The sequence below is a fragment of the Heterocephalus glaber genome, unplaced genomic scaffold (genome assembly GCF_053883595.1).
Source record: "Heterocephalus glaber isolate CG9 unplaced genomic scaffold, H.glaber_assembly_v1.0 deba00001764, whole genome shotgun sequence".
Taxonomy (NCBI): Eukaryota; Metazoa; Chordata; class Mammalia; order Rodentia; family Bathyergidae; genus Heterocephalus; species Heterocephalus glaber.
The window spans coordinates 10609036-10637026 of NW_028258461.1; the positions used below are offsets into that span (position 1 = coordinate 10609036).

Here is a 27991-nt window from a genome sequence, read left to right on the forward strand (position 1 = left end):
CACTGTTTTTGTTTTTAACTTTTCTAGGTCCTTTGTACTCCTCATAACTTTTAAATTTCAACATCCAATTCTTCATTTGTAGCAAGTATACACAGACCTGAATTTTTATATATACCTTGTGTTTTCTAATCCTGTTAAATTCAAGTACAAGTTCTAGGGGCTCCTAGAGATTTCTTAGTATTTTCTCTGTAGATGATCATTTCATCTACATATAAAGATTTTGCTTCTGCCATGCCAATTCTATCCTAGTTGTGTCATTTTATTGCCAGGCTATTTTGGTGGGGACTAGGTTTCAAAGTTTAATGGACAGATAAAGAGTAAGCATATCTGCCCTTGTTCCCCACCTTAGGGAGAAAGCAGTGCATCTTCTCCATTCATATAAAGTGTTCTCGCTGGAAGTATGGAGTACATGTCTTTAATCTGTTGAGAAGGTTCTGTTCTACTTCTAGTCTCCTGATAGCTTTTACCATGAACAACTGTAGAATTTAGTCCAATACTTTTTCTCCAACTAGTGACAGGATCATATGGCTTTTTCCTTTCCTCTGTTGTAATGATGACTTTTGGGAGTGGATCTTCCAATGCTGAACCAACACTGCCATCCCTATAACAAAACCACTCTACATACTGCCAGATCTGACTTCTAATAGTTTGTTTTGTTAAACAAATTTCTATCTATGTTCATACTTTTTTCTTCTATTATCTTTATTCAGTTTTAGGATTAGCACAATATTGAGTTCCTAAAATGAGGGGGAGAAGTGTTCCTTCTTTTTTCTGCTTTAATTGTTTGATATATTTATCAGTTAAAATGTTTATGAGCCTGCTGTTGTCCTATAGGTAGGTTTTCAAACTAGGAATATAATTTCTTTAATAGGTGCTATTCAAATTTTATATTTCCTCCAGAGTTAGTTTCATTAATTTGTCTTCCAAGGTACTTCTTAGAAGTTGTCAAATATATTTCCAAAAAGATTTTTGTAATATGCTTTCTATATCCTTTTAAATTCTGTAAAATCTGTGGTAATGTCTCCTCGATCTTAATATTGTAATTTAAAAATTGTATAACTGATATTGTGTAACAAGAAGAAAAGGTCTAAAAGAGCAGGGGAATTGGGAGGGGTAGGGGAAGGGAAAAAAGGGAAAGGAAAAAATATGAGAAGAGGCAAAAAATGGAAACAAGGTGTTTGCAAATAGGGACGGGTGGAGGGTGTGAAGGGAGGGCAAGGGAAGGGGAAAAAAAGAAGAACCAAGAGACTCATGTAATGGTACAAGATCCCAATGATGAATGTAACTGTATTTTATACCTAAAATGTTCCAATAAAGTTAATGGGGAAAAAATAAATAAAATAAAATAAAATTAAATTAAATTAAATTAAAAAAATAAAACAAAATAAAATATACACTTTTCTTTCCTTTACATTGTACTCATTGTTGGTTAAGATTGTAATTTACAAGATGAGGATTCCTCCAAAGTTAAAAAAAACTTGATAGCTTACTTTTTTAGTTATATACATTACAATCACCATCCAATGATTGTCTTACCCCACAGTAGTTTATATATTATTACCCACATTATATATAATATATACATTTTATATAGTATATATACATATATTTATATAGTGTTCATAGGTATTATATATGTATAATACATAATTGATAGTTTACTTACATATTAATGTGTATTTTTAGCTATATATTTCATAATTACCATTCATCTGTTCTCTTACTCCATGGTAGTTCTATACACATTATATATTATTGTATATGCATCACACGTGTATATATGCATATATATTTGTGTATAATATCTATATGAAATATATATATGTACACGGATATACTATAATATATATAATGACTTCTCACAGTCAATTTTCTAAAAGCCCCAACCCAATGCAGTGTTTTTGTTGTTGTTATGTCTGTTTCTTAACTTTTTCTCCCACAAGAGAAAATTCTATTAGCATGTCTGAAGAAAATGTGTCACTTAGAAGGAGAGAGGTCAACGTGAGACACAGACCTCTTCATCTTGCCTCCCACTTGCTACAAGCTATAATACTCCCTACTGCCCTGAATCATGAGTTCCAATCTAGGAACCATCAGGGTTGGATTTGCTTTTCTTTTTTTTAATTAATTATATTGGTACATTTAAGGTATACAATATAATGACATTCATCATTGGAAATTTGCACCTTTACATAATCCATCTTGGTTCTTATTTTTTTCCCATTCCCTTGCTCTCCCTTCAACCCCTAATCCTTCTAGATATTCCTTGACAAGGACCTCAAATTTTTATCTTGTGCAAGGAAGACAAGTCTGAGAAGTCCATTGCCTCCAAGCCAATTCCCTGGCCTTACTGCGAGGCATTAGAGTACCTGTGCCTCCATCTGACAATTTATTATGGCAGAGACCCAACCTATATAGTAGAGCCATGCCTGAAGAACTGTGCAGAAACTGAGATTCTATGAGGAAAATAGATTCAGGGTCTGGTGAGGTTCTGGTTCCTGGTTCATACACAGCTATCTTCTCACTATAACCTCACATGGTAAAGGGAAATAAAGATTCTTCAGGCCTATTTTATAAGAGCACTAATCCCATACATGAGGGCTTCACTTTCACAACCTAACAACCTCCCAGAGACCTCATCTCCAAATATCATCACATTGTGATTAGGATTTCAACCTAGGAATGGGGGGTACATAAAAATCCAGTCTATAGCGTATGCCTCACCGAAGAAGATACACAAGGGACAATTAAGCATATGAAGATATTCAACACCATATGTCATTAGGGAGATGTAAATTAAATAACAATGCAATACTCCTACATACCTGTTAGAATGGCCAAAATCCAAAGCTTTGACAACACCAAATGCTACCTAGGATATGGAGCAATGGGAGCTCTCCTTCACGGTTGAAGGTAATACAATGCGGTACAGCCACTTTAGAAGATAATGTGACAGCTCCTTACAAAACTAATTATGCTCTTATCATGTATTTCAGCAAACATATTCCTTGGTGTTTGCCCAAATGACTTTATACTTGATCTTAGCCAAAAGGCTGAGAAGCGATTGCCCAAATGAGTTTAAAACACACATCCATAAAAAAACCTTGCACATAGGTGTTTATAGCAGCTTGAGTCATAATTGCCAAAACCTGGAAGCAACCAAGATTGCCTTGAGTTGATCAATGGATAAATAAACTTTGGTGTATCCAGACAATAGGATAATATTCAGTGCAAAAAAGAAATGAATTATCCCGCCGGGGATTTAGCTCAGTGGCACCATGGCTGCCTGGCAAGCACAAGGTCCTGAGTTCTTGGGGTACCACAAAAAAAAAAAGAAATGAATTTGCAAGGCATGACAGGACATAGAGGAACCTTAAATGAATATTACTTACTAAGTACATGAAGCCAACCTGAAAAAGCTACATACCATATGATTCCAACTATATGACATTCTGGAAAATGTAAAAACATGGAGACAGTAAAAAATGATTAGTGGCTTCCAAGATTTGAGGGAATAAAGGATGAATGTGTAGAACACGGAGGAGTTTGACAGCAGTTAAATGGTTATGTATAATACTTGGTGTTGGTGGATACATGCCACTATACATGTGTCATAACCCACAGAATATACAATGAGCAGTAATGGAAACTCTGGACTTCGGGGGATAATGATGTGCCAGTGGAGGTTCATCCATTCTAATAAATGTATCACTCTGGTGGGGTGTCTATAGTGGGGGAGGGCTGTGCATGTGTCAGGGAACACATATAGGAACTCTATAGTTTATGTTCAATTTGCCATGAACATAAAATTCTGCTAAACAAATACACTCTATTTAAAAATCAACAAAAGTCAAAACCTTTTAGCCACTTACCAAGACAGAAGGCACAAGTTACTAGAAGTGGGAATGTGGGAGTGAAGGTGTATGATGTGTTAGTTGGGGCATGGGTTACCACCAACCATAATTCTTAAAAGATGGACAGTAGTAAGTGTTCAAGCAGATGTAAAGAAACTGGAACCTTCTTACAGTGTTAGCAGGGGTGAAAAATGGTGCCACTTCTGTGGAAAACTGTTTTGCAGTTCCCCCATAGCTATATATAGAGTTACTATACAACTTAGCAATTCTACTCTTTGATGTTATATATAAAAGCCGAAAACATACATATACACAATAATTTGTACATAAATGTTCACAGCCAGATTATTAATACTACCCAAAAGGTGGAAAACACAAATGTCCATCGATTGATGAGTAAACAAGCCAAATGTATTATAGCCACGTAACAGAATATTACTCAGACACTAAAAGAAATGAAGTGCTGACACACACTACACAACATGGACGAACCTCAAAAACATTAGGAAATGTCCAGAATGTCATAGAAATAGAGAGCAAATTCATGTCTGCCAGGAGATAAGGGCAAGAAGAAATGGAAAGACTGCTAATGAATCAGAGAGTTTCTTTCGGGGGTAATGAAAATGTTCTGGAATTAATGATGATAATTACACAACCTAGTGAATGTGCTAAAAAAATCCACGAAAAATCAACCCACTGAATATTAAATAAATGACATGTGACTATCTCCATTAAAAAGTTTTAAAACTACATTAAGAGATCAATTTTTGCTAGTCAAATTTCCAAAGATCCAAAGTCTGAAAACACCTCACGTTGATGAAACCATTCTGAAACAGGAACTTCGATGCCTTGCAAGTGAGAGTGTAAATTGGTACAACTCCTACAGAGGGCATTTTTGAAACCATCAAAAGTATGATTGACCTAGCAATTTGGCTTTGAGAAATCTGTGCTTCAGGTGTACCCTACTTGCACAAAATTGTGACATATGTGTGATATCTATCATAGCAGTGTTTTTTTAATATTCCCACTTGCAGTTTCAGAACACCCTCATCAACACAATATGTTATCTAATGGGCTATTGGATCTTTCATGATTTGATCAGCAAAATTGGTCTCTCCATGTAGTTTAAATAAATGCACCTTATTTTGAATCCATTTTTATCTAACAATATAGAATATGATAACAACTTGTTATAAAGCATAATGAAAGCTAGCCTGGCCTCTAAGTTCTTTTTTTTGTTACTGTTGGTGGTAGTGTTGGTACTGGGATCGAACCCAGGGCCTTCACGCTGAACTGCTCCCCCAGTCCTTTTTATTTTTTAAATTTAAGACAGGGTCTCACTAAGTTGCTAAATTGCCCGGGCTGGTTTGGAACTTGTGATTCTCCTGCCTTAGCCTCCCCAAGTTCTGAGTTTACAAGCATGTGCCACTCCACCTGGCATGTATTTTTAAATGAAAGACAACTTTTTTTATCAGCTATTTAGAGAATGCTAATATGAAATATTTTACGCACCAATAAAAATGTTTTTTAAAAAGCATGCTGTACGCTATTCCCCTGCTGGGTATCTTCCCCAAAGAATTAAAAGAATCATACCACAGCAATATATGTGCACCCATGTTTATAGTGGCACAGTTTGTAATAGCTAAAGCTTGGAAACAGCCCAATTGCCCATCAACTGGAAACTGGATAAGGAAGATGTGGTGTTTTAATAAAATGGAGTACTACTCAGCCATAAAGAACGAGAAACTAGAGAAATTTATAGCTAAATAGATCCATATTGAGGCCATCGTCTTAAGTGAAATAAATAGGACACACATGTGTAACTACCAAATAGTTTCTCTAGTGTGAGAAACTGAAAGCATAAATAAGGATTAAAATGATTAAACCAAATAATTGATAATTTGAAATAGGAAGAAATGTCCAAAGGGGTAGGGGTGGTTGGAGGGGAAGGGGAAAGGAAAGAAGAGAAAGGAAAAATTATTTTTAAAATATGCTGTACTATTTTCCTTATAATAAAAGATATAAATAAGGGCCAGGGATTTAGCTGAGTGACAACATGCCTGCCTCACAAGTGCAAGGTCCTGAGTTCAATCACCGGTACCCCCCCCAAAAAAAATATATATATATACATATATATGTGTATATATATATATAGTTTTATAATAGTATTGTTAATGAAAATGCTAGCAAAACCTAAATAAACATAGGAAACAGCTCAAATAAATTGGAACATTTCTCAGGGAGAAAAGAGCTGGGGGAATGGTGGGCAATGGGTACTACACTGCCACTGGACAGGTATAAGAAGCTCTGGTGCACTACTGCACAGCAGGGTGACTCCACAAAACAGTTACATACCGTGTCTTTCAAACAACTAGATAAAATGATTGTGAATAATTTCTCCACAAAGAAATTATAAATGTTTGAGGAGCCGATATAATTGCCCTGATTTGAACATTATGCAATTACATGGTGTGTACTCCATTGATATGTACAACTTTTATGTTTTTGTGGATCTATTAAAATTGATTTAATACATAACTTATGAGTAAATAAATAAATTGGTGGTACATCCATGTAGTATAATACAATCAGGGAGGGGAATGAAGAAGCTCTTTACTTAATGACATAATAATCTCTTCAATATGTTGTCAAGAGAAAAAAGTAAGATGCTTGGCGATTTGTGCAGCATGCTCCAATTTGTATGCAGAAAGGGATGGAGGGTGTGTATGCATATACCCTCATAAATGGGTCCTTTGTCTCTGTGGACAGTACCTGGATGATGGGGTCACGTGTGGGAGGAAGATGTTCACTATATGTCATCTTTGCTTTTTTTTTTTTTGCTTAAATTCTTTTATTGGTACATTGTAGGTATACAATACATTTACATTTATCATTGGGTGCTAATGTTGAGCTATATAAAGTATTACTTATTAAACCTTTTAAAAATTGAGATGGGAAATAAAAATTAGTAAAATCTTATAAAACAAAACAAAATTCCCGATAGCCCTAATTCATGCCTCCCATCAACTCCACCAACATTAACTACTTACTTTCTAAAACCAGATTATTATTTGCCTGTATTCTCTCTGGTCTCGGGTCAACTGGGCAATCTAACTGAAGTTTCATTGTTTCTCTAATGTGTACGAAACAATCTTACCGTCATTTATGGTAATATTAGCAAGATCCACAATCTTATCAGGAAGTCCTTGAAGCAACTTGCATTGCTTAAATCTTGGCTTTTCCCACTGAGATTTGCCTGTTTGGATGTTGATTGAACTGAAAAAGAGAGAAGGGACTAATTATAGGCATCCCTCAGCTTTCTCATTGCAGGAGGAGGCAAGGATAGTGTTAAAGCAAGTAGTGAAGAAGTAGGTCTATCTTTTGTAGTCCTCCTCCTTTCTCACCCCAGCCTCATTCCCAGATAGCACAGTGGGAGCCCAGTCCCTCTGTATAAAGTGCAAAACACTTTGCTCCTGGAGGGCAGGTGGATCTCGGGTTAGAATGTGGGGTGATGAACAGACATGAATGCTGGGGAGGGGGCATGGCAACATCCAGCTGACCAAGAGCCAAGGCAGAGGTATTGGCTCTCTAGACATGACTCTACACCCTCAGTTTCCCCTTATGCCGTCTCTCGCTCAACATATCAGTTTTGTCAAGGTGATTAGTATAGAAACCGCTGTAGCTCACGGCCCCCATAATCACCCCTCCCCTGTGCCTCATCCAGCTCAACCCAGTTCAAGTCTGGCAGCGAGCTCCTCGAGTACCACTGTGCTCCCAAACAGTGACAGACAGCACAGGAAAACAGGGCAGGGTCCCAGCCCTCCTTGGGGAGCTTGCAATCCAGTGGCTTTAGTCTAATTGTGACTTCTCTAAAATTAGACAAAAAGTGAGAAGAAAAGCTATAGAAACAAAACGGAACCTATCAACCCACCAAGCAAGGAGAACTTACTTTCAGAAATATTTGAACTGAGCCTAGTGCCCAAAGGACAGAGACACCTATCCCTCACCCCACTCCTTGCCCCCTCTCCAAGCAGAGCAAACTGCACAAGCAGAGAAAGAATCAAAGGAAGTGCCCATTGGGGCTGGAATAACAAATAGTCTTTTAGGCTGGAGGCTTGAGGACTGTATTTGGGGGCTTGGACTTCATTTTTGAGCAGATGAATGATGAGATGGCATCCAGACCTTTGGAAAATCAATGCTGGTAGCAGCGTGTAATAGAGGGGGGTAGTGGATGGGTAAAGGGCAAAGGGACTGCTCTAATTGTAGGTAAGAGCTAGAAAAGGGCTTGCGCCAGGTAGTGAGATTGGAAAAGAGAGGCTCTGTGTGAGCTCCAACTGTGGCCGCCAAAGCTGCCTGCCTTGCTGGCTGATTAGGTGCAGGCAGGGAAAGGTGGGATGCAGTCGGCAGCGTGGCTTTCTAACGGAGTGCTTTTAAGCCTCTTTCAAAACCTGGGGCCTTCTGCTCTTGCCCACTTAAGTTAATGGCATAAACCATTAACAGCAGAGAGTAAGAAGAGAGGGCTGATGATTTTAAAAAGGGAAATGACAAAGTCAACAATAGAAGAATGATTTAGTAAATTATTATGGCCCATCAACGAGGTAGCATCTCAGGCTGATTTTTGAAATGATCATTAAAAAGATGAATGCAAAACATGGAAAATGTTTGATAAACCATTGAGTGAAAGGGTAAATTACTTTATTGGTATGAGAACCATGATTCCCGCTGCAGAAAACTTAAAAGCACACAGACAAAGGTTAGATGGGGAAAATGCCAGCCTAAAAATAGCTGTGTTCGGGTAGTGAGATTAGGGGTGACTTTTCTCTTTTTGCTTTCTTTAAGTTTTTTCTTACTATTTTGCATGTATATGCTTAAGTCCAAATGGTGAAAGAAAAGCTAACAGTAGAGGTGGAAGGAAAGGAATATGCTCAGACAAATGACATAGACACATATTTCCAACAACTAAGCAGATCTTTGTGTATGTGAGCTAGCAATTAGAACTTGGCCAGTACATACCAGACTCTAGTGGCGTTTGCATCCTCATTTTTTATGCATCTAGCTTCAGCTGTCTCAGTAGGGTTGGTTAATAGCCACTTATATGTCCCTTTGTATTTAGAGGGTGTTTCATCGGCTTTGCACTTTCCTGGCTCTACAGAGAAAATGTATGCACATTTTCAAGGGCAAAAGATACTTAAAAATATCATGAAAATCCATTATAGACCCATCATTATTACCCTGCACACAAACATCAGCAAATACAAGAGGAAACTATTTCCAACAGGCTATATAAACCAGGCTTCACTGAAAATATGGAATCTTTTTGTTTAAAAATCTTTTGTTTAAAAGACTGGAATCTTTTTGTTTAAATAAGCTACACAATATAACCACAAGCTAGATTCTTTTCATTAAAAGCACTAGTTGACAGGAGAGTATTTTTTTTAATGGTATATATTCTTTGGGGAGAATTCCAGCCACCCAGAGCAGTGTTAGAGGAAAACATTAGAACCTGGCAATTTCCCTTCTTCCAAAGTACCCACTATTATCAGTTTGATGTGAATACACAGGAGACTCTAGGCCCACTTCTCTTCTTGAATGGTCACCTCCTGCTTAATGGACTCTGGAATGAGTGTGGCTTTAGTAAATTCAGTGACCTGCCATGACCAAAATAGATAAGGAAGCTCTATTTCTGATATGGGTGCTGAAGAACCAGACTGATTCCTCCATAGAATGCTGCTAGGCCAAGGTTGCGGTGTGAGGCATTGTCACATTGCAAGAGACGCACTCTGGGCTAAGTCTGTGTGATAAGTTCCCAATTCAACAGAGCACCCAGTGGGTGTGTGACCCTGATCCTGAAAATTCCACCTTTAGGTGTTGACAGAGTGGCCCAAGAAGAAGCCCAGCCATCCCACATTTTTTGGTATCGTTTACATGGTGGGCTCTGCCTGTGGCTTCCACACTTGTCTGCATTCGCCACACTCTCACACTCATGCAACCACAGCCTGCCCTCTGCTACTTATTTAGCTTGCTGCAGAGCATTAGAAATGCCTATGCATGTTGTCTGGGCTTACGCAAAGTGGGGAAAAAGAACAAAGCTGACAGCAATGGGGAGGAGGTGGAGTGGAGTGGTAGCCTACCTTTCTCGTTTACCATTAAAGGCCTTCTAATCAGAAAAGAAAATGCTCATGAGAGAAATCTGGGACAGTTCTAAATCACTTGCCAAGATAAATAGGATGGCTGAAAATCAATCAATAAAATAGTATCTGTTGGGCAAGTATTTTGTATAAGGAAGCTCTCCAGCTCTTTGGGTATTTATGCAAGAGAAACAGTCCTCCAACTCTGTGGATGAACTTGCCACTGCTAACAGGCACTATCCACAACTGGCCAGCAGTCTCTTGTAAACTCTCAGACACTGTTCTTTTATGAGCCCTTAAAAGTAGAAAGGTCATTCAGTGCAGTCATAACTGTGAATGTGGAAAGGATCATAAAGACCACTTCTCTTCCCTCTGAACTTAGAATTCCTTAGTATGAATGCATTATGAGTTTAAAATAATGGAAATAAATTCATACTGAAATAACCCCACCAGAATAATTACCTAGCTTTCTCACTACAACGTGATCAGACTTTACCAATAATATCAGTTCATCTTGTGTGAAGTTTCCATGTGTGAGGGTTCCATGTATTTTATTTCTGACCCTTCTGATCAATTCCCTGGATGCCAGAGAGGAGCTAGCCTTTATGATGGCCTGACAAGCACAGCTAAAAGAAGTAAGACAAAAAAGAAAATGTTGCAGTTACGTCAACAGAATGCAACTTGGCCTACAGTTTTGAAATTCTGTATAGTTGCCTTAACTAGTAGCCCATAAATGTCAAAAATTTTATGCAATTAAGAAGCAAGTCTGAAGAAATGATGATATTTGGATCTTCTGATGAATTTTCTCATAACAAAATTAGACAACTCAATACCTATTTTCAAAAGAATGATCAGCAACATTTGTATTATGTTGAACTGACTAGCCATGAGACTTCTCTAGGAGTTTGTAATAATTAATAGAGAAGCTGAAGTATTCAAGATTTATTATTTCAGAGAAAATCTTTTATCTTTTTAGTCTCCAATTTCTTCATCATTAGTGCAATAAGGGAAATAGGCACATGCCAATTAGTCTATAAAGATGCGTTCTGAAGAAGGCTTATTTCTATAATAGAATACTAATGACAATAATGGTAACTAACATTTGTAGGGCTCTTGCTCCACATACTTTGATTCATTTTATCTTCATGACAGTAAGTAGTTAGTGCTCTTACTCGCATACTACAGAAGCGGGAAATGAATTTTAAGGAGATGATGTTTGCCTCAGTCACAGTGACCCACCCAATATTTCTATCACTAAAAGCTATGTTATAAAAGAAAAAATATGAGAAAAGGAAAAAATGGAAACAAAGTCTTTGCAAATAGGGAAGGGTGGAGGGGGTGAAGGGAGGGCAGGGGAAGGGGGAAAAATAAGAACAAGGATATATCACGTAAAGGTACAAGTTCCCAATGATGAATGTAACTGTACTGTATACTTAAAATGTACCAATACACTTAATGGAAAATAAAAGAATAGAGCCATCCTTGACCTAAACCTCTGTAGTACAGTCCTTAACATTCTAAATTCCTCTAATACTTATTAGGCAGAAGCTTCCAGATTCACAAACTTACCTATATCTTTTTTTTCCCCCATTTCCATTTGTACATGCAGCTTTTTGAAGAAGACACTTGAGTTTTCTGCTGATTGTTGAAAGTTAAATATCCTTATTCAAAACTTCCCTCTTTGTCCAATTTAAACCCTTCCACACTCTCTCCTGATCTATATGTGGTGAAGTCCCTCCCCATTCTTACCCATTCCTACCCATTCCATTTGGAGCCTATCTCCTCTCAGCTTTTGCATTTCCAATCTAAAGAGAACTCCTCTTTTTAAACCTCTCCTCTTGTTTACAACAGAGCCACTGTCCCAGAACCTTAAACATTTCAGTGACCTTTTTATGAGCCTTCGTTAGTTATACAGTAAGTCCTTCATCATGTACCACCAACAGATCAACAATAAAAATCAGTGTTCAAGGGAGAGCTGGACTACAAGTCTGAACAGGACAGGGGATGTTATCCATGTTGTTGTTGTTTCCAATTTCCCTGCTCAGTATTTCATGGACTTTATTGATCACAACAAACACTTTATTCCCCTCTCCCTAAATTATAACCACTTAGGACCCTATTTTCTTTTCACTACAAAGAGGCAACGGGTAGGCTGCCAGGCTGTGTTGTGACCAACTGAAAAAACTTACTTCATAAGGCAAGGGCCTAATTGCAGCATCTGTAAACTAACCACCAGGTGCTTTGATCTCCTTCTAACAACTCTGACCAACAGGCTGCATGTACAGAATTAAATGGAAAGAAAATCAGAACTAAATGTACGAGCTATGAATAAACTCTGCTCCTACCTGTATGGTACGTGGGAAATTGTAGCCATTGCTTGCCCTTCTCTCTGTTCCAACTAATGCAAAAGAAAAGCAAATAGTCACCGAAATCTTTAAACAAATGTCAAAATTGAGTACAGGGCTTTTTGTGAACAACAACTGTAATGATACTTTACATTTATATAACCCATTGCCACCTGCAAACCACCTTCAAAAATATCAATGCACTTAGTCTTCTCTCCAAGCCTATAGGATGAGCAAAATAAGGATTGTCATCCCATTTTCTAGCTGAGTCTCAAAGAAGTTAAATTATTTCCTCAACATGATACAGCTGATGAATTACAGATCTGGGAGCAGAATCTAAGCATTTTGGATATGGCTAGTAACATGGTGGTAGCAACAATAAAACTTAAATATTTAATGGTTCTGAATTCTGTGCTAAGCACTTAACGTAAAGTATTTCATTCTATCCTTCTAACAGTACTCATTTTACAAATTAAGGTCCACCAGGTTTCCAAGGAAGTAGAGAAGCAGGGATGCTTGACCAGATTATTACCAAAAAGAGTTTTGCATCTATTATGTGAGAGAAATGTTATCTATAATGTGTTAAATATAAATATTCTGACAGCTGTTTACAGAAAATACTTTAAATGCTGACAGATGATTTGAAATGCATATAGCCTTGGTTATATTCTATATAGTCAAAATATTTATCTCCTACTTAAAAGCTGTATGCTTTCTAATCATTTTAGAGTACACCATTTTAAAGTTATGAGGCACCGGAGTAAGTACTAAGATTTGGGGCAAGGATGATAGGAGATAGTTTTGTCACACTCTTACTTCTAACGTATACAAATAGAGAGTGGATTTAGATTTACTATGTGAATGCCAGTCTTGCAAACAACTGTGTCACTCTTGCAAGAGTCAGGCTTATTTGCAAGAAATTTCACTCACCATTTCCAATCCCTAAGACGGCTGTAGCCCACAAAATGAGACTCAAAAACTTGTCACATGGATAATTTAGTTTTCTTGATAGATTTTCATGCCAATCCCGAAGGAAGTAATGTAATTTGACCCGTGGTTGTCATTGTTGAACGTTGCCTAATAATATTGTATACCCTTGGATAGAAGAGCTATTCATTTATATCTAATCAGGTATAGGATGGGTTGCAAGTAGATTCATTTTGACAAATTACTTACAATATGCTGGTACATGGCCATTTCTTCCTTAGAAGTGTCTCTGTATCAAAAGCATCACAAAATTATATAAAAATGAAACATAGTTCCAAATATACAGGATACAAGACCAGGATAAAAACTGAAGCAAAACAGTAGAATTGAAATTCAAATATTGCTGGGACTCCAACTGGACCCTTGAAATCAGCTCAGTCATTATTTGGATACCAAAATGATGGTAAGCCTTTGACTCAGGAATTCTATTTCCAGGAATCTGTCTCATAATGATAGCAAGGTTGCATAAAAATACATATCCAAGAGTAGAAATTACTCTTGATAATTGCTCACTAGATAATTGAATAAATATATCATATCATAGCTGTAAAAATGAGTATTTACAATTAAAATTAGTGAGCTGGATTTATATGTATTGGCCTAAAAAGATGTATATGATTATAAACCAAGAGCTTTATAATTTATATACTGTTAAACAGTATATAGAGTAGAATCCCATTCTCTTAATAAATGCATGAAAAAAATCTAGAGGAGTATGTAAAACAAGCTATCACAGGAGACATTTGTGGGGCTAGAGATTGAACCCAGGGCCTCACAATGCTAGCCAAGGGTTCCACCACTGAGTCACATCCCCAGCCCTATACCGGAATCCTTGAAGGGCTGGGAAAGGTACATTTTCAGAGACTTTTTCCCTATCCATGTCTTATATTTCTGTAAAGCTCTAAGATTTTACAATTGTTGCTGCCATTAGTAAAAACAATGGACAATTTTAAAGAGAATATTGTACACCCCGCATATCTCAAATTTTCTTTTAATATGTGTTGTGGACTGAATTTTTGTGTCCACTCAGAATTCCTATGCTGAAGCCTAATCCCCAAGGAGATGACAGTAGAAGGTGTGGCCTTTGGTAGGTAATTGGGTCATGACAGTGAAGCCTTTGTGAATGGTATTAGTACCCTTATTAGTAGAAACAGGAAAGCTTCCTCTCTGGTTTTTGTTTTTTGTTTTTGCTTTTGCCATGTAAGGCCAAAACAAGAAAATGGACTTCAGTATATGTGCAGGCAAGAGCAGAGGAAGTATTTCTTAGGTAACCAATTGTCTTTGCCCTGCTTTACAAGATACTACTCGGGGCTTACCCATTTCACTGCAATCACCTCTCAAAATGTGTGTCCCAAGCAAGTCTTGGAGTAGTTGACATTCCTCACATTAAACATTTCAAGTTCCCTTTGGAGTTTCCAATTCCCAAAAGTGCATTGTTCAAAAATAAAAGGTTCTATAAATCCTCATGCATTGGCCATCTATAGCATTCTGTCCCTTAAAAGTATGCCCCCCCTGCAGTACTGGAGATTGAACCCAGAGCCTTCACACTGACTTACATTCCCCAATTCTCTATTATTTTTTAAAATTTTGAGACAAGATCTCACTAAATTGCCCAGGCTGGGCTAGAACTTTCGATTGATTCTCCTGCCTCAGCCTCCCAGAGTACTGGGATTACAAACACATGGCACCACCCCCAGCTAGGGCATGATTTTTTTAAAGTCACAGAATTATGAAACTTTAGAAATTAAAAAAGCATTAGAGATAACTCAGTCTAATTTCACTGCTTCCTCTTTCCTTTTCTTTTCCCTTCCATTGGCTTGATGCCCTACAGTAATAACACAAATCTCTTCCTCATTCCAAAGTGAATTTATACTCAGAAAAGAAGGTGCAGCTACAAGTGTGGCAATCCGTAAATCTCAGGCATAAAGAAAGGAAATCTCCTCTGGATAGGAAGGGACCTGGAATACCCTCAAATTGCCCTTCAACCCATACAAGATGTTATTCACATACCTGCTTTTAACTTGGACAGCTAGATTAGCAAGACAAAATTCACTGTCCTCAAATATAAAATTCAACTGCAAAAGAAAAGAAAAAAGAAAATCAATTTCCATATTCCCACTCTTCTATTTTAACCAAAGTCACCTGGGACAATATGGTCATTAAACAGCATTCATTATTTCAGCTGGCTCAACATTTCGGTGTTCCACTCTGTGTTTCAGTTTATATTTTGCCCATTGCTATAGGCTGAACTATTTCCCCCCCCAAATTGTAATATTGATGCTCTAACCTACAATCTGATTGTATTTGGGTGATAGGGTCATTAGGGAGGTAATTAAAATTAAATGAGACCATACAGCTACAGCCCTAATTCAATACAACTAGTGTTCTTATAAGAGAAGACCAGAGATGCATATGCAGAGAAATACCACATGAGTACACAATGAAAAGGTGGCCATATGCAAGCCAAGGAGAGAGATCTCATCAGAAATCCAACCCTGCCAGCATCTTTATCCTGGATTTCTACCTACCAGAACTGTGGGAAAATAAATGTCTGTTGATCAAGCCACCCAGACTGGGATATCTTTGTAAGGCAGCCCGAGCAGACTGATATACTCATGCATTTTTGAGCACTTATAATCATGTTTCATATACGTGAAAATAAGTACTGATGGGGAGAGAGGAAACCAATATGATCATTCACTGTTAGATGAAAGGTGTAAGTTGGTAATCTTCTCTGGGAGACCATTTAATGATAATGCTATTTTCCTGTTTTTCTTTGAGGTGAAATTCACATAACGTAAAATTAATCTTGATGTCTATACTTCAGTGACACTTAGTGTACTTACAATGTTGTGCGCCTACCGCTTCTCTTTACTTTCAGGCTTTTTCATATCTCATAAAATATCCCATACCCATTAAGTAATTTCTCCCCATCCCACTCCTATTCCCTAATAACCACTGACCTGCTTTCCATTTCTGTGGATCTGTCCATTCTAGGATATATTCTATTAACAATAATATAATATATGATTTTTAAGTCTGTATGCTTTCACCTAGCATAATATTGAGATATTCAAAATGTAAAACTTTTATAACTTTTGATCCAGCAATTCCTATTCTAAGAATTTATCCTATAGAAATACTCAAGAAGTGCCCCTAAATTTATTGTAAGGGCACTATTTTCAGAATTGTTTTAAAATAGAAGCAAACTAAATGTCTACCAGTGGATGTCTAAATTTGAAAAAACTCAAAACACTATGTTACAACCATATAGTGAAATCCTATGCATCTGTTAAAATATATGAGGCATGATCTATATTTACCACTATGAATATGCTCAAAGATTCATGGTTAAGGGCTGAAGATGTAGCTCAGCAGTAAATCACCTGCCTAACATGCACAAAGACCTGAGGTCAATCCCCAGCACCACAAAAAAAGAGTTTTAGATGTCAGCATCTGAATTTTTATGGAATGTATATATTAGTCTTATTATCAGAAAGAAACATAAGGATAAATAAAATACTCATTTTGTTGGAAAGAGAGAAAAGTTTAAATGCAGAAGGCAAAGATACTTAAATACAGTGACATAGATGTTATCATTGCTCTTCTATTTTCCCCAAATAGGAAAATTGAGCAAAGACTCACAATTTATGTCAATGGAGAGAAATGTACAGATCTAAACAAATGAAAATAACATTTCATAAAAGCTCTCAACATTGGCACTGTGAAGGAGAGTTTGCATAGATCCTCCCAGTGTTGCTTACAGATAGATTTGCAGTGAAAAAAATCAAAATTAGTTATTTGTGAAATGGATTATCAGTAAAAGGAAAGTAAGGTTTAGTTTCAAGCTACTCAGTGTTTGTCACATATATTTACATGTACCATAAATATTCAAAATAGTATTTTACCCAATTTTTCACAAATTCGTGTATAACACTGGTAATAGGGACCCTTGACTCTTCATCAAAGACAGAGAAGCTCATTTCAATATTGTAGAAGGAAACTGTAATTAAAGATAAGGAGGAAAAAAGAAAAGGAGGTTAATTTTATTTATTTAGTTCAAGAAATTTGACTTTTGTACATTTGATCAAAACTGCTCTCCATGTAAAGAAAGTAAAACAATGATTTCTCATTCTTAAACTTTGTTCAACTCCAAGTTCAAAAACCAGCACTTTGGGCTCTGTATCCAAAAGTAAAAGAAGATGTTACCATCTCATTTTTGTTATAATTATTTAGGCATTTTCCTGATTTCTGCACAGTTGATGGATGTGCTATAATCACCCAAATTATCCACTTTCATTGGCCAATAGATTCCCAGTCCATTCAATGGCCAAATTGAACATTATCTCTCAAGACCATTTGTCCTGAGAAAATAACTAGGGTTTGTTTGTTGTTTGTTTTCTTCCTGTGGCATCCTTTCAGCTTCGGGGTTTTCCTTCCTTATGTCCCTCTTGCTCATACATATCCTACAATATTTTTATTTTGGAATGTTAAAAGTTGCAGGAACATTCAAACTTTGAACAATATTGAAGCCAAATACTCCCTGACCATGGATAAGTATTCCCGGCCAGACGCGGAAGGAAGCTCCCCGCCTCTATCCCAGGCTCCTAGGGCAGAGAAGCTCAGCCAGTCCCAGCACCCAGAAGGAAGCTCCCCCGCTGCCATCCCAAGCTCCTAGGGCAGAGAAGGTGAGCCGCATTGGTGCCAGAAGCACGACCCCCTCCAGTGGAAATGAGAAAACACATAAACAAGCCTCAAAAACAGACTTCTGGATCACCTACAGCAACCCCAAAGGGAAACAAGATGGAACACTCTGATACTCAACCACCTGGACCCCTGAATTGGCAACAAAAGAGGATCTGGGAAAAAGGAAATCAGAAATAATTACTCAGATAACAGCAAAGATTTTGCTCATGGTGCAAGACATGATCAATAAATCTAGAGAGGACACAGATAAAAAAAATAGAGGAGCTGAGGAACATGATGGAATCCCAACATAGGAAACACATGGAATCCATAAAACAGATACAAACAGATTTCCAAGAGATTAAAAACTCCATCGAAAGTCTGCGCAGCAGAATGAACCAATGTGAGGATAGAATTTCACATATAGAAGATAAGATTGCAATTAGTGAGGAGGAAAAGAAAAATTGCTTTAAAATTGTAAGGGAACATGAGAAATCAATCCAGCAGCTGCTAGATGATGCAAAGAAGAATAACATAAGACTGATTGGTGTCAATGAAGAAAGAAGAGAGAGTTCAGATGACATAAAAAACCTCTTCACAGAAGTGATGTCAGAAAACTTCCCAAGGGGGGAAAAGAACTTGACATACAGATAAGGGAGCCATATAGGACTCCAGCTAGTCTTAATCAAAAAAAATCTACACATAGGCATATAATAGTTAGGATTCCAGAAATCCAACGGAAGAACAAAATTCTACAAGCAGTGAGAGAAAAGAAACAAACCAAATACAAAGGAAAGCCCATCAGAATCACAGCAGATTTCTCAATGCAAACCCTCAAGGCAAGAAGAGCTTGGAGTGATGTATATCAAGCCCTAAAGAAAAACAGCCTCCAACCCAGATTGATGTACCCTGCAAAACTATCTTTCAAAATGGATGGAGAAATAAGATACTTTCATGATAAAGAGCACCTCAGGAACATCATGAATACCAAACCGGTACTCCAAAAAATTTTAGACAATACTCTAGGAAAAGACAATGAGGATCACAACCCCAGGAAACCCAGCAGAATGAATCCACTGGGCGTGACAAATTAAAAGCAAAGGGGGAGAATCCAACAAAAAGAAAAAGTCATGACAAAGCTTTTAAAACTTTTGACTTCACCTCCCTAATGAGTGTATAATTCAATCTTGTTATTATACTGATTAGTATTTTTCTGATTCTAGAGTTGCACACCATTCCTTGTGCTACACTGGCTATTTATCATCTTCTTATGTCTACATTTTAATTGGGTTGTCTATTAATGAGCTCTAAGAATTCTTTATATATTCTGCTCATAGGTTATATGCATTGTAAATATGGTCTGTTTAAGGACTACTTTTCATTTTAATGATGTCATTTAAAGTTCTAAATATTGATGGAATCTCATTTATCAATTTTTCTTTTATACATCATGTCTTTTGTATCCTAGGTAGTTCTTGCTTACCCTGAATTCATAAATATTTTCCCTTATAATTCCTTCTTAAAGTTTCATACTTTTAGGCTTTCTTATTTAGGTTCATAGATCCCTTCAAGTTATTTTCATGTATGGAAAACAAGGGTTGAGGTTAATTTTTTATATATGGATACCAGGTGTTCTAGTGCCATTTGCTGAAAACACTATCTCTTCCTCAGCTCTTGAATTGAGTTTATATTCTATAAAATGCTAATGTTAAATAATCTTTCAAAACTCAGTGGACCATATATGTGTGGTTCTATTTCTAGATTCTCTGTTTTATTCCAATGATCTATATGTCTTTCCTTACACCAACAAAGCCTTGATTACTCTAGCTTTAGAAGAAGTCTTAAAATTAGGTACTAAATGTCTTCCAACACTGTTTTTGTTTTTGTTTTTAACTTTTCTAGGTCCTTTGTACTCCTACATAACATTTAAATTTCCATATCCAATTCTTCATTTATAGCAAGTATACACAGACCTGAATTTTTATATATACCTTGTGTTTTCTAATCCTGCTAAATTCAAGTACAAGTTCTAGGGGCTCCTAGAGATTTCTTAGTATTTTCTCTATAGATGATCATTTCATCTAATATAAAGATTTTGCTTCTGCCATGCCAATTCTATCCTAGTTGTGTCATTTTATTGACAGACTATTGTGGTGGGGACTAGGTTTCAAAGTTTAATGGACAGATGAAGAGTAAGCATATCTGCCCTTGTTCCCCACCTTAAGGAGAAAGCATTGTATCTTGTCCATTCATACAAGGTGTTCTCGCTAGAAGTATGGAGTACATGTCTTTAATTTGTTGAGAAGTTTCTGTTCTACTTCTAGTTTCCTGGTAGCTTTTACCATGAACAGCTGTAGAATTTAGTCCAATACTTTTTCTCCAACTAGTGACAGGATCATATGGCTTTTTCCTTTCCTCTGTTAAAATGATGACTTTCGGGAGAGGATCTTCCAATGCTGAACCAACACTGCCATCCCTATAACAAAACCACTTTCTACATCCTGCCAGATCTGACTTCTAATAGTTTGTTTTGTTAAACAAATTTCTATCTATGTTCACACTTTTTTCTTCTATTATCTCTATCCAGTTTTAGGATTAGCACAATGTTGAGTTCCTAAAATGAGGGGAGAAGTGTTCCTTCTTTTTTCTGCTTTAATTGTTTGATATAATTTATCAGTTAAAATGTTTATGAGCCTGCTGTTGTCATGTAGGTAGGTTTTCAAGCTAGGAATATAATTTCTTTAATAGGTGCTATTCAAATTTTATATTTCCTCCAGAGTTAGTTTCATTAATTTGTCTTCCAAGGTACTTCTTAGAAGTTGTCAAATTTATTTCCAAAAAGATTTTTCTAATATGCTTTCTATATCCTTTTAAATTCTGTAATCTGTGGTAATATCTCCTAGATCTTAATACTGTAATTTAAAAATTGTATAATTGATATTGTGTAACAGGAAGAAAAGGTCTAAAAGAGCAGGGGAATTGGGAGGGGTAGGGGAAGGGAAAAAAGGGAAAGGAAAAAATATGAGAAGAGGCAAAAAATGGAAACAAGGTGTTTGCAAATAGGGACGGGTCGAGGGTGTGAAGGGAGGGCAAGGGAAGGGGAAAAAAAATAAGAACCAAGAGACTCATGTAATGGTACAAGATCCCAATGATGAATGTAACTGTATTGTATACCTAAAATGTACCAATAAAGTTAATGGGGAAAAACAAAGTATTCCCAGCCAGCTGGATGGACAGAGTGGTGAAGGCTGAGACCTACATAAGAGGAATTCAAATGACAGAGTTGGACATGGTAGCACACTTCTGTAATCCCACCATTGTGGGAGGCTGAGGCAGGAGGATCATATATTAGAGTCCTCCCCGATTTAGTGAGATCCTGTCTTGAAATTTTGTTTTAAAGAGGCTGGGGATATAGTTTAGTATAAAAGCCCTAGGTTCAACCCTTAGTACAACAAAAAAGTCAGGATAGGATATTTCCTGTTTCCTCACGTGTGGTAAACATGTTTAGACCTAATGTCATATGATTCTCTTTCTGGGTCACAGTGATGTTCCTTATCTGTGTTCACGTAGGCAGAGGCAGAGTCAGGACTTGGAGACAAAACTAGGAAAGAGGCTTAGAAATGTCATACTGAGTGAAAACATATATTTCAATTATGCTTCAATAAACATAGGGAACAAAGCTATGGAATTCTGAGTTTGAACAAGGTATTCATTGTACCAAGTGTCCCAAGAAGACAAGAAACACCTGGACCTTTCTTCATGCTTCTCTGCCTTCAGAGAACTGACCCTTGGAGAACACATGGCCCATTGTTCAAATATTCGAATAAAGGAACAGTACCTATGGACTCACCGGCAATTGATGAGGTCAATGCTTCTGTAGTTAGAAAGGAAAACATAGAGTCTGGCCAAGTTGTCTCAATAGAGGACACAACAGCTTTAGAAGAATGTGCCAATCCTGTGGATATGAATGGAAATGAGGTTCCAGTAGTGGTAGATGTAGTCGTGGTTATATTTATAAGAGAGTCCAGTGTGGACTTGGGAAGAATTAAAGTAGGAGAAGCTGATGTATCTGGGATTTTACTCCATGCAGATATTTTTGTAGGACTAGGTAGAAGCGTGGAACCAAAAGATACACTGTGATCAGTTGTAGAAGGTGATATACTCATTCTACTAAAGGATGGAGATTGAAACACAGTCCTGGAATTGTCCATCATAGTAGTTCTGGAGGCTATCTCAGGGGATGTGAGAATGTACATGCTGTTATCTGTGATTTTTGTAGACATAGGGAGAGAAGTTGGGGAGCCAGTAGTGATACTTCCTAGTGTAGGTGTAGGAGTGATTTTGGTGAGTATGGTGTTTCCAGTAGCAGATGGTAGTGTTGTAAAGTTAGTGAATGTATATGCTGAGATCATGTCAGAAGTAGGAAATGTGGACTTTGACACCTCTACCATAGAGGATGTTACAACATTAGGAGCATTAGATACTGTTGTCAGGGGGAGACCTGATGGAAGACTAGATAAAATACAAGTCAGCATGGGTGAAGTGGTGGTCTTGGGGATTAGAGGAGGATTTGGTGGGAGTGTAGTCCCAGGAATTACAGATGCGGTTGTTTTCTCAAATGTGTGCTTAATATCAGGCCAACTAGTAGGGATAGCCCTTAAAGATGTTGATAATGAAGGGCTCTCAGAAATCCCGAAGGTAGGAAAAATTCCTGATGTGGGACTGGATGATGCTGCCGTAGCATCTCTAGAGACTAGACTAGTCTGAGAGGCTGCAAACGTTGACAAAAACCCAGGAACAGGGTGTAGAGTCTCTGTTTCCATCTTGTTGGGTGTAGGCATGTGAGTCATGGTGGAAAGTGGAAACTGAGAATCTTCAGCTCTATGTGTGTTCCAGGAAGTCACAAGCAAAGACTGGGTGTTACTTGATGTGAGTCTTGTTCCCATAACTGGAAATCCAACCACTTGGGATGTAGGAGAAATCTTTGGAGTAGAAAACTTGGTTTCAGTACCACGAGGTGAAGGAAGAAGTGATGTCAAAGAGGGTGTAGTTTCACTGGATGGGGTCAATGAAGGGTATAAAACAGGAATATCCTTAGATGTGGTGCTTTTCGTGAACTCAGCTGTTAAGGAAGTATTTTCTGACAAAGAAATCATCTTTCGTGTTTTAGAGGAAAGGTAAGTGGTGGAAGCTTTTATACTTTCTGTAGGTCCAGGTGTGCTTGTAAAGTTAGTCCAAGATGGGGAAACCTGAACATTCAAGGAAGTATGATGATTATCTGAAGGAGTAGATGAAAGCACTGTTTTGGGGACAGGAGTTCTAAAATAAGTATTTGTGAGAGCTGTCACTCTAGCATTGCTCACAGTAGATAGGGAGCTGTTAGTAATCCCGGGTAATACTCCCAGAGGGATGGACTCATCTTCTTGTGGTGATTGCTGAGTTGTTGATAATGATGGAAAAAGGGTGGCCTTTGGAATGGAGGAAATAGCTTCAGTGTTCTTAGAGCTGAGTAAAGAAGAGGCAGCTCTGTCTACAACTGAAGTCACTGTCCCAGCCATAATAGTGGTTGGAATGGTTTTCATGGACAGAAAAGTTGTCTCTGTTGGAGAGGAAACAGATGTAGGAGTGATCCTGGAGGGCACTTCTGTCATTTCTGAAGTAGCGAAAGCAGAGGAAACCACCATGCTTTTTGAAGTCAGCCCACTATATGTCACAAGTGTGACATTCAATGTAGACGTTTGTGCAGTCATAGTAGTCCTAGGGGTAGTTGGAGACAATAAAATAGAAAAAGACTCAACTGTTGTGGAAGTGTCAGAAGAAACTGCTGCAGTTGAGAAAGTAGAGTCGCTAACTGAAATTGAAGCTATATCAGACATAGGTCCAGAAGTGGCTATCGAAGAACTTTTCAAACAACCTGGGTATGTTGTTTTGGAAGATTTAGTCATTAGTATTGTGAAAGGAGCAGAAACTTTTTTGGAGGTGAATGCAGTGACATTAACTGGAAATGGCGACGTTTGGGGAATTGGAATTGACATTGTCGTATGTGTTTCCCCAAGAAGTGTAGGTACATTTGGAACAGAAAGGGCTGTAGTGATCCCATCAATAGAGGGAACTGTAAAATTGGCATTGGATGGTCCAGTTGTGGAAGGAGACAAGGACTTAGGGAAACTTTGTATGCTTTCTGAAATGGAAGAGGCAATTGAAGTCACCTCAGGTTGAGTCTTAAGTGAAGAGAACTGTGAAAGAGTTGTGTTGATGAACTCGGGATTTGATATTCTGGTTGTCCTGGAAGTTGTGGTATCTACAAAGGAAGCATCCTGGCGAGTCACAGAGGAGGAATTTACTATCATTCCCACAGTCCTGGGAGTACATATTGAAAGGACATTTGTACTTTCCTTTTCAGGAGGCAAAAAGGTAGTTCTTGTCAGAGATTGTGAAGGGAATGTTGTTTTCCCAAGGCTGTTAGACATCTCTGAGATGTGAACATCTCCTGTGTTACTTGAAGTCAAGGTAGGTGTAGTCTGGATGCTCCTGGAAGTGGTAGATAAAGTTGAATTCCTATCAGTTGGAGTTCCAAGTGGAATCTCTGAAGGTGAATGTGTTTGGTGGCTGGAAACTTTTGTGGTCTCAGAAATTCCTGAATCAGTCATTTCCAAAGATGAAGTACTCTGGGAATAGGAAATAAAAGAATTTTTTGATGGGGATATCTCTGTCATCGCCAAAGTTCTAGAGGTTTCTCCCAGTGGGATAGTCATCTGCTCTTTGTCAGAAGATAAGGTAGAGATGCCATTCACTAATTGGGTGGAGGCTGACATGTTTACAAAATGTGTGGAAGACTGAGAAATGTGGACATCTACTGAGGCAGTACGTTTCTTGGCAGAGGTGTGCAAAGGTATGGTCTCAGCAACATTAGAGATATCTGTGGTGCCAGTACCCAAACTAACAACATCTCCACTGACACTGAAAGTAAACGGAAAGCTAAGAGCAAAGGTAGACATTTCCTCCACTTGTGATATGGGTTGAGTTGCTACTGGTGTAGATATAGTTGAGATCGCATGAGTAGAAGACACAATAGGAATGTTGTCAGGAGCTGGTTTTGAGCAAACAAGAGTGTGTGTGGATAGAGTTACTGTGTCAGCTGAGGTGGAAGGAAGGGTGGCCTTAGTCTTACTTGTAACAGGAATGACGGATCTCAGTGAGGGGACTACAGTTTCTGTCTGAGAGAGAACTGCCATGGGTGTCATTGTTGTAGAGATCATTGTGGCCTCTGAAGTGGTATGAAATGAATCTGTAGGTGTAGGCATGGTATCAATGGTCATAGAAGCTGTTTGATTCGATGGTGGCACCAATGCTGTAGTCATTGTAGCTGATGACAGATTTGAAACATTTGAGGGGAGAGATGTGGAAAAATCCTTGGCCAATGCAGAATGGTTAGGTGTAATCACCTTAGTTTCATCAGACACCACTATGGAGGCGACAGGCGAGACAGTAACTGGCAGTGAGAACGTTTGAGTAATAGGCATAGGGCTGGCTGGTGAATGAATATCTGCAGTCTTTGGTGGCAAGATACCAGAAGACAAGGACATAGCTGTTCTGTCTGTAGGGGTTCCTATTATCCTTGTGGTGGAAGTATACAGGGGTTCAATGAATGTCTGGGTACTCTCAGGAGTGGGAGATAGAGCTGTATGCCCCTCGGGTGTCTCTGAAGTCCGGTGTGCTATATAGGTGTGGGTCAAATTAAAGATTTCTGTAGTTCCATTGTATGAACACGTAGGTGTGGTTTTCATCAATGTTGAAAGCAAACTCCCTTCTACCTCAGTAGTTGCAGTTTTATTGTTCAATGAAATAGTCAATTTTTCTACACTGGTGAAAGGGGAAACTGTGACAGAAGCTGTCACTGTTTGTGATTCATCTGTCAGTTCCAGCACTGTCGAAAACAAAGAAACCTCAGACACTGCTGCTATAGTTGATTTTCCTTTAAGATGAAGGGAAGATGTTTCTTTAGTTGTCATAGTACCATTGAATCTTTGTGTTGTTGCTGACTTCGGTGCAGGGGCTGTTGTATCACCAAATACACTTGTACCATCTGTTTCTCTGTGTTTAGTCTCAGAAGTGCTCTCTTCAGTAGAAAAATTCAATTTAATGTCAGCAAGGGTAGATACTATATCTACTGGTGAGACAACTGTCTCCCTTGGTGTTGAAGGAAGTTCATTTGCAGCTATCATGGGTACAGGGATGGTTTTTAGTAAGGTGGTGGGTTTAAATTCAGGCAGATTAGTTACAGATGTGGTTCCAGAAATGGTGGAGAAATTAGCAAGCCATGGAGATGTCAGTTTGGATAGAGTTGATGTATATCTGACTGCAGTAGCATCAGTGCTAGTGATAGCCTTGTTTTCCATGGATGATTCTGGTGGGGTGACAAGATTAGTAGTTTTGGATGAATTTTCTGTGTTAGTAGTATTCCCATAGAGTGCTGGCGTGACATTTTCATTAGGCACAAATGTAAGTATGGTAGTTGTATTAATAGATGTCAGCAGAGTCTGGCCTGACCTAGAAGTCCATGCTGTCTCCTTGGAGGAAAACCAATGGGCAGTTTCGTCAGTTAAAGATGTGGGGCCTGATTCAAATGCCTCAGATGTGGAAGCTGATAGAGTGGAAATCAGAGTGAACATGTGGTCACCAGCTGTGGGTGTATTCTGGGTATAAACTGGCCCTGTGAGTGTGAGGGAGGGCATAGTTTCAGTCACTGCAGGTCCAAGTGTGATTCCAGGAGTTAAGGTTGTATGTGAACTCTCAGCATCAGTGCCCGACTGTCCACTCTGAGTTCCAGGATTTGGAAAGGATGTCATGAGAGAAAGGGCCATAGAAGAGGTCTCTTGCGGCATAAAGGTAGATATGGCATCCTCCACATGGAATGAAGAGACATTCTGGAAGTTTATAGATGTCAATTCTGTTTCTGCTGTAATTAGGGCAGGCATGGTCTCAGTAGGCATCACTGAATGAATTGTAAATGGTATTGCCTTGTCAATTGTTCCCAAGGTAGATGCTGTCTCATTTCTAGGAAATACAGAATCCACAGAAGTAGTTGTGGAGATAAGCAGTGGCTTGGGTGTGAATGCTGATGTAGTCCTAATGCTGGTACTTTTAGCTGAAGTCCCTCCTACTGTGGACCGAGGTACAGTCCCAGCAGCTGAAGACACAAGAAACTCTTGTCCAGATGTGGAGATAGGAAGTGCTGCAATATCAGTAGATTTGTGTTTGGGCCAAGATGCTGTAGACATGGATGTTGACTCAATACTTGAAAATAAAGATGTTGTCTTCATAATGACTGAATGAGTTTCAATCACTGAAGTTTGGGATGCAATTGAATTCTTGGTAAATCCAGATGTGGAAAGGAAATTAGTAGCTATACTTGGATGAAAGGTCTTAGTGGCCACGGCTTCCACTGTTTTTGTTGTCCTTGTGATTTCTGAAGATGGAGATTTAGTCATTTTCATGGAATCAGTGGCATTGCATATGGATGTATTCTGGGTAGGCAGGGTTGTGGCTGCTGAAGTAGATAAAGCACCTCCTGCGGAAGTATCTGTTTTAGCTATAGATGTTCTTAAAATTTTTGATGTAGTTGTTTCCGAAGGTGGTAATGTTGTATTGGAATATAATATAGTCATATAATCAGTTGCAAATACAGGCATGCTTTTAGACTTCACAGTAGAGTAATGTAGAGTCTTTTGTGGTTTTAGTCCAGTAACTTGGGAAGGAGTTGTCAACTCTATTTGGTGTGACAAAGTTGTACTCATTTCTTGAACTGTCATATTTTCTGAAACAACTGAAAAATCAGAAAGGGTGTGTTAATCTGGACTCAGTGTTAGAAATAAGAGCTAATTATTTAAGAAATGGGAGTATAATTTCTTTTCATTTTTAAGAGATAAATATCACAGATAAAATCAAGTTGCTTGATTACTTAATTTCTCTTGGAGGATGTTCTACTTTG

At 38.1% G+C, this 27991-nt stretch overlaps 1 protein-coding gene across 1 annotated transcript in view; it reads right to left on the reverse strand.

Moving 5' to 3' along the window:
- The window catches only part of Adgrg4 (adhesion G protein-coupled receptor G4), a 113751-nt gene that overhangs the window by 51112 nt on the left and 34648 nt on the right, over positions 1 to 27991 (reverse strand). The window contains exons 3-10 of the mRNA XM_087202093.1: positions 21839 to 27826; positions 17223 to 17317; positions 15325 to 15389; positions 13504 to 13543; positions 12328 to 12380; positions 10445 to 10608; positions 8868 to 9000; positions 7012 to 7130 (exon numbers count right to left, since the gene is read on the reverse strand). Coding sequence (XP_087058219.1) covers positions 7012 to 7130; positions 8868 to 9000; positions 10445 to 10608; positions 12328 to 12380; positions 13504 to 13543; positions 15325 to 15389; positions 17223 to 17317; positions 21839 to 27826 — 6657 coding nt within the window. The remainder of the gene's footprint in view (positions 1 to 7011; positions 7131 to 8867; positions 9001 to 10444; positions 10609 to 12327; positions 12381 to 13503; positions 13544 to 15324; positions 15390 to 17222; positions 17318 to 21838; positions 27827 to 27991) is intronic.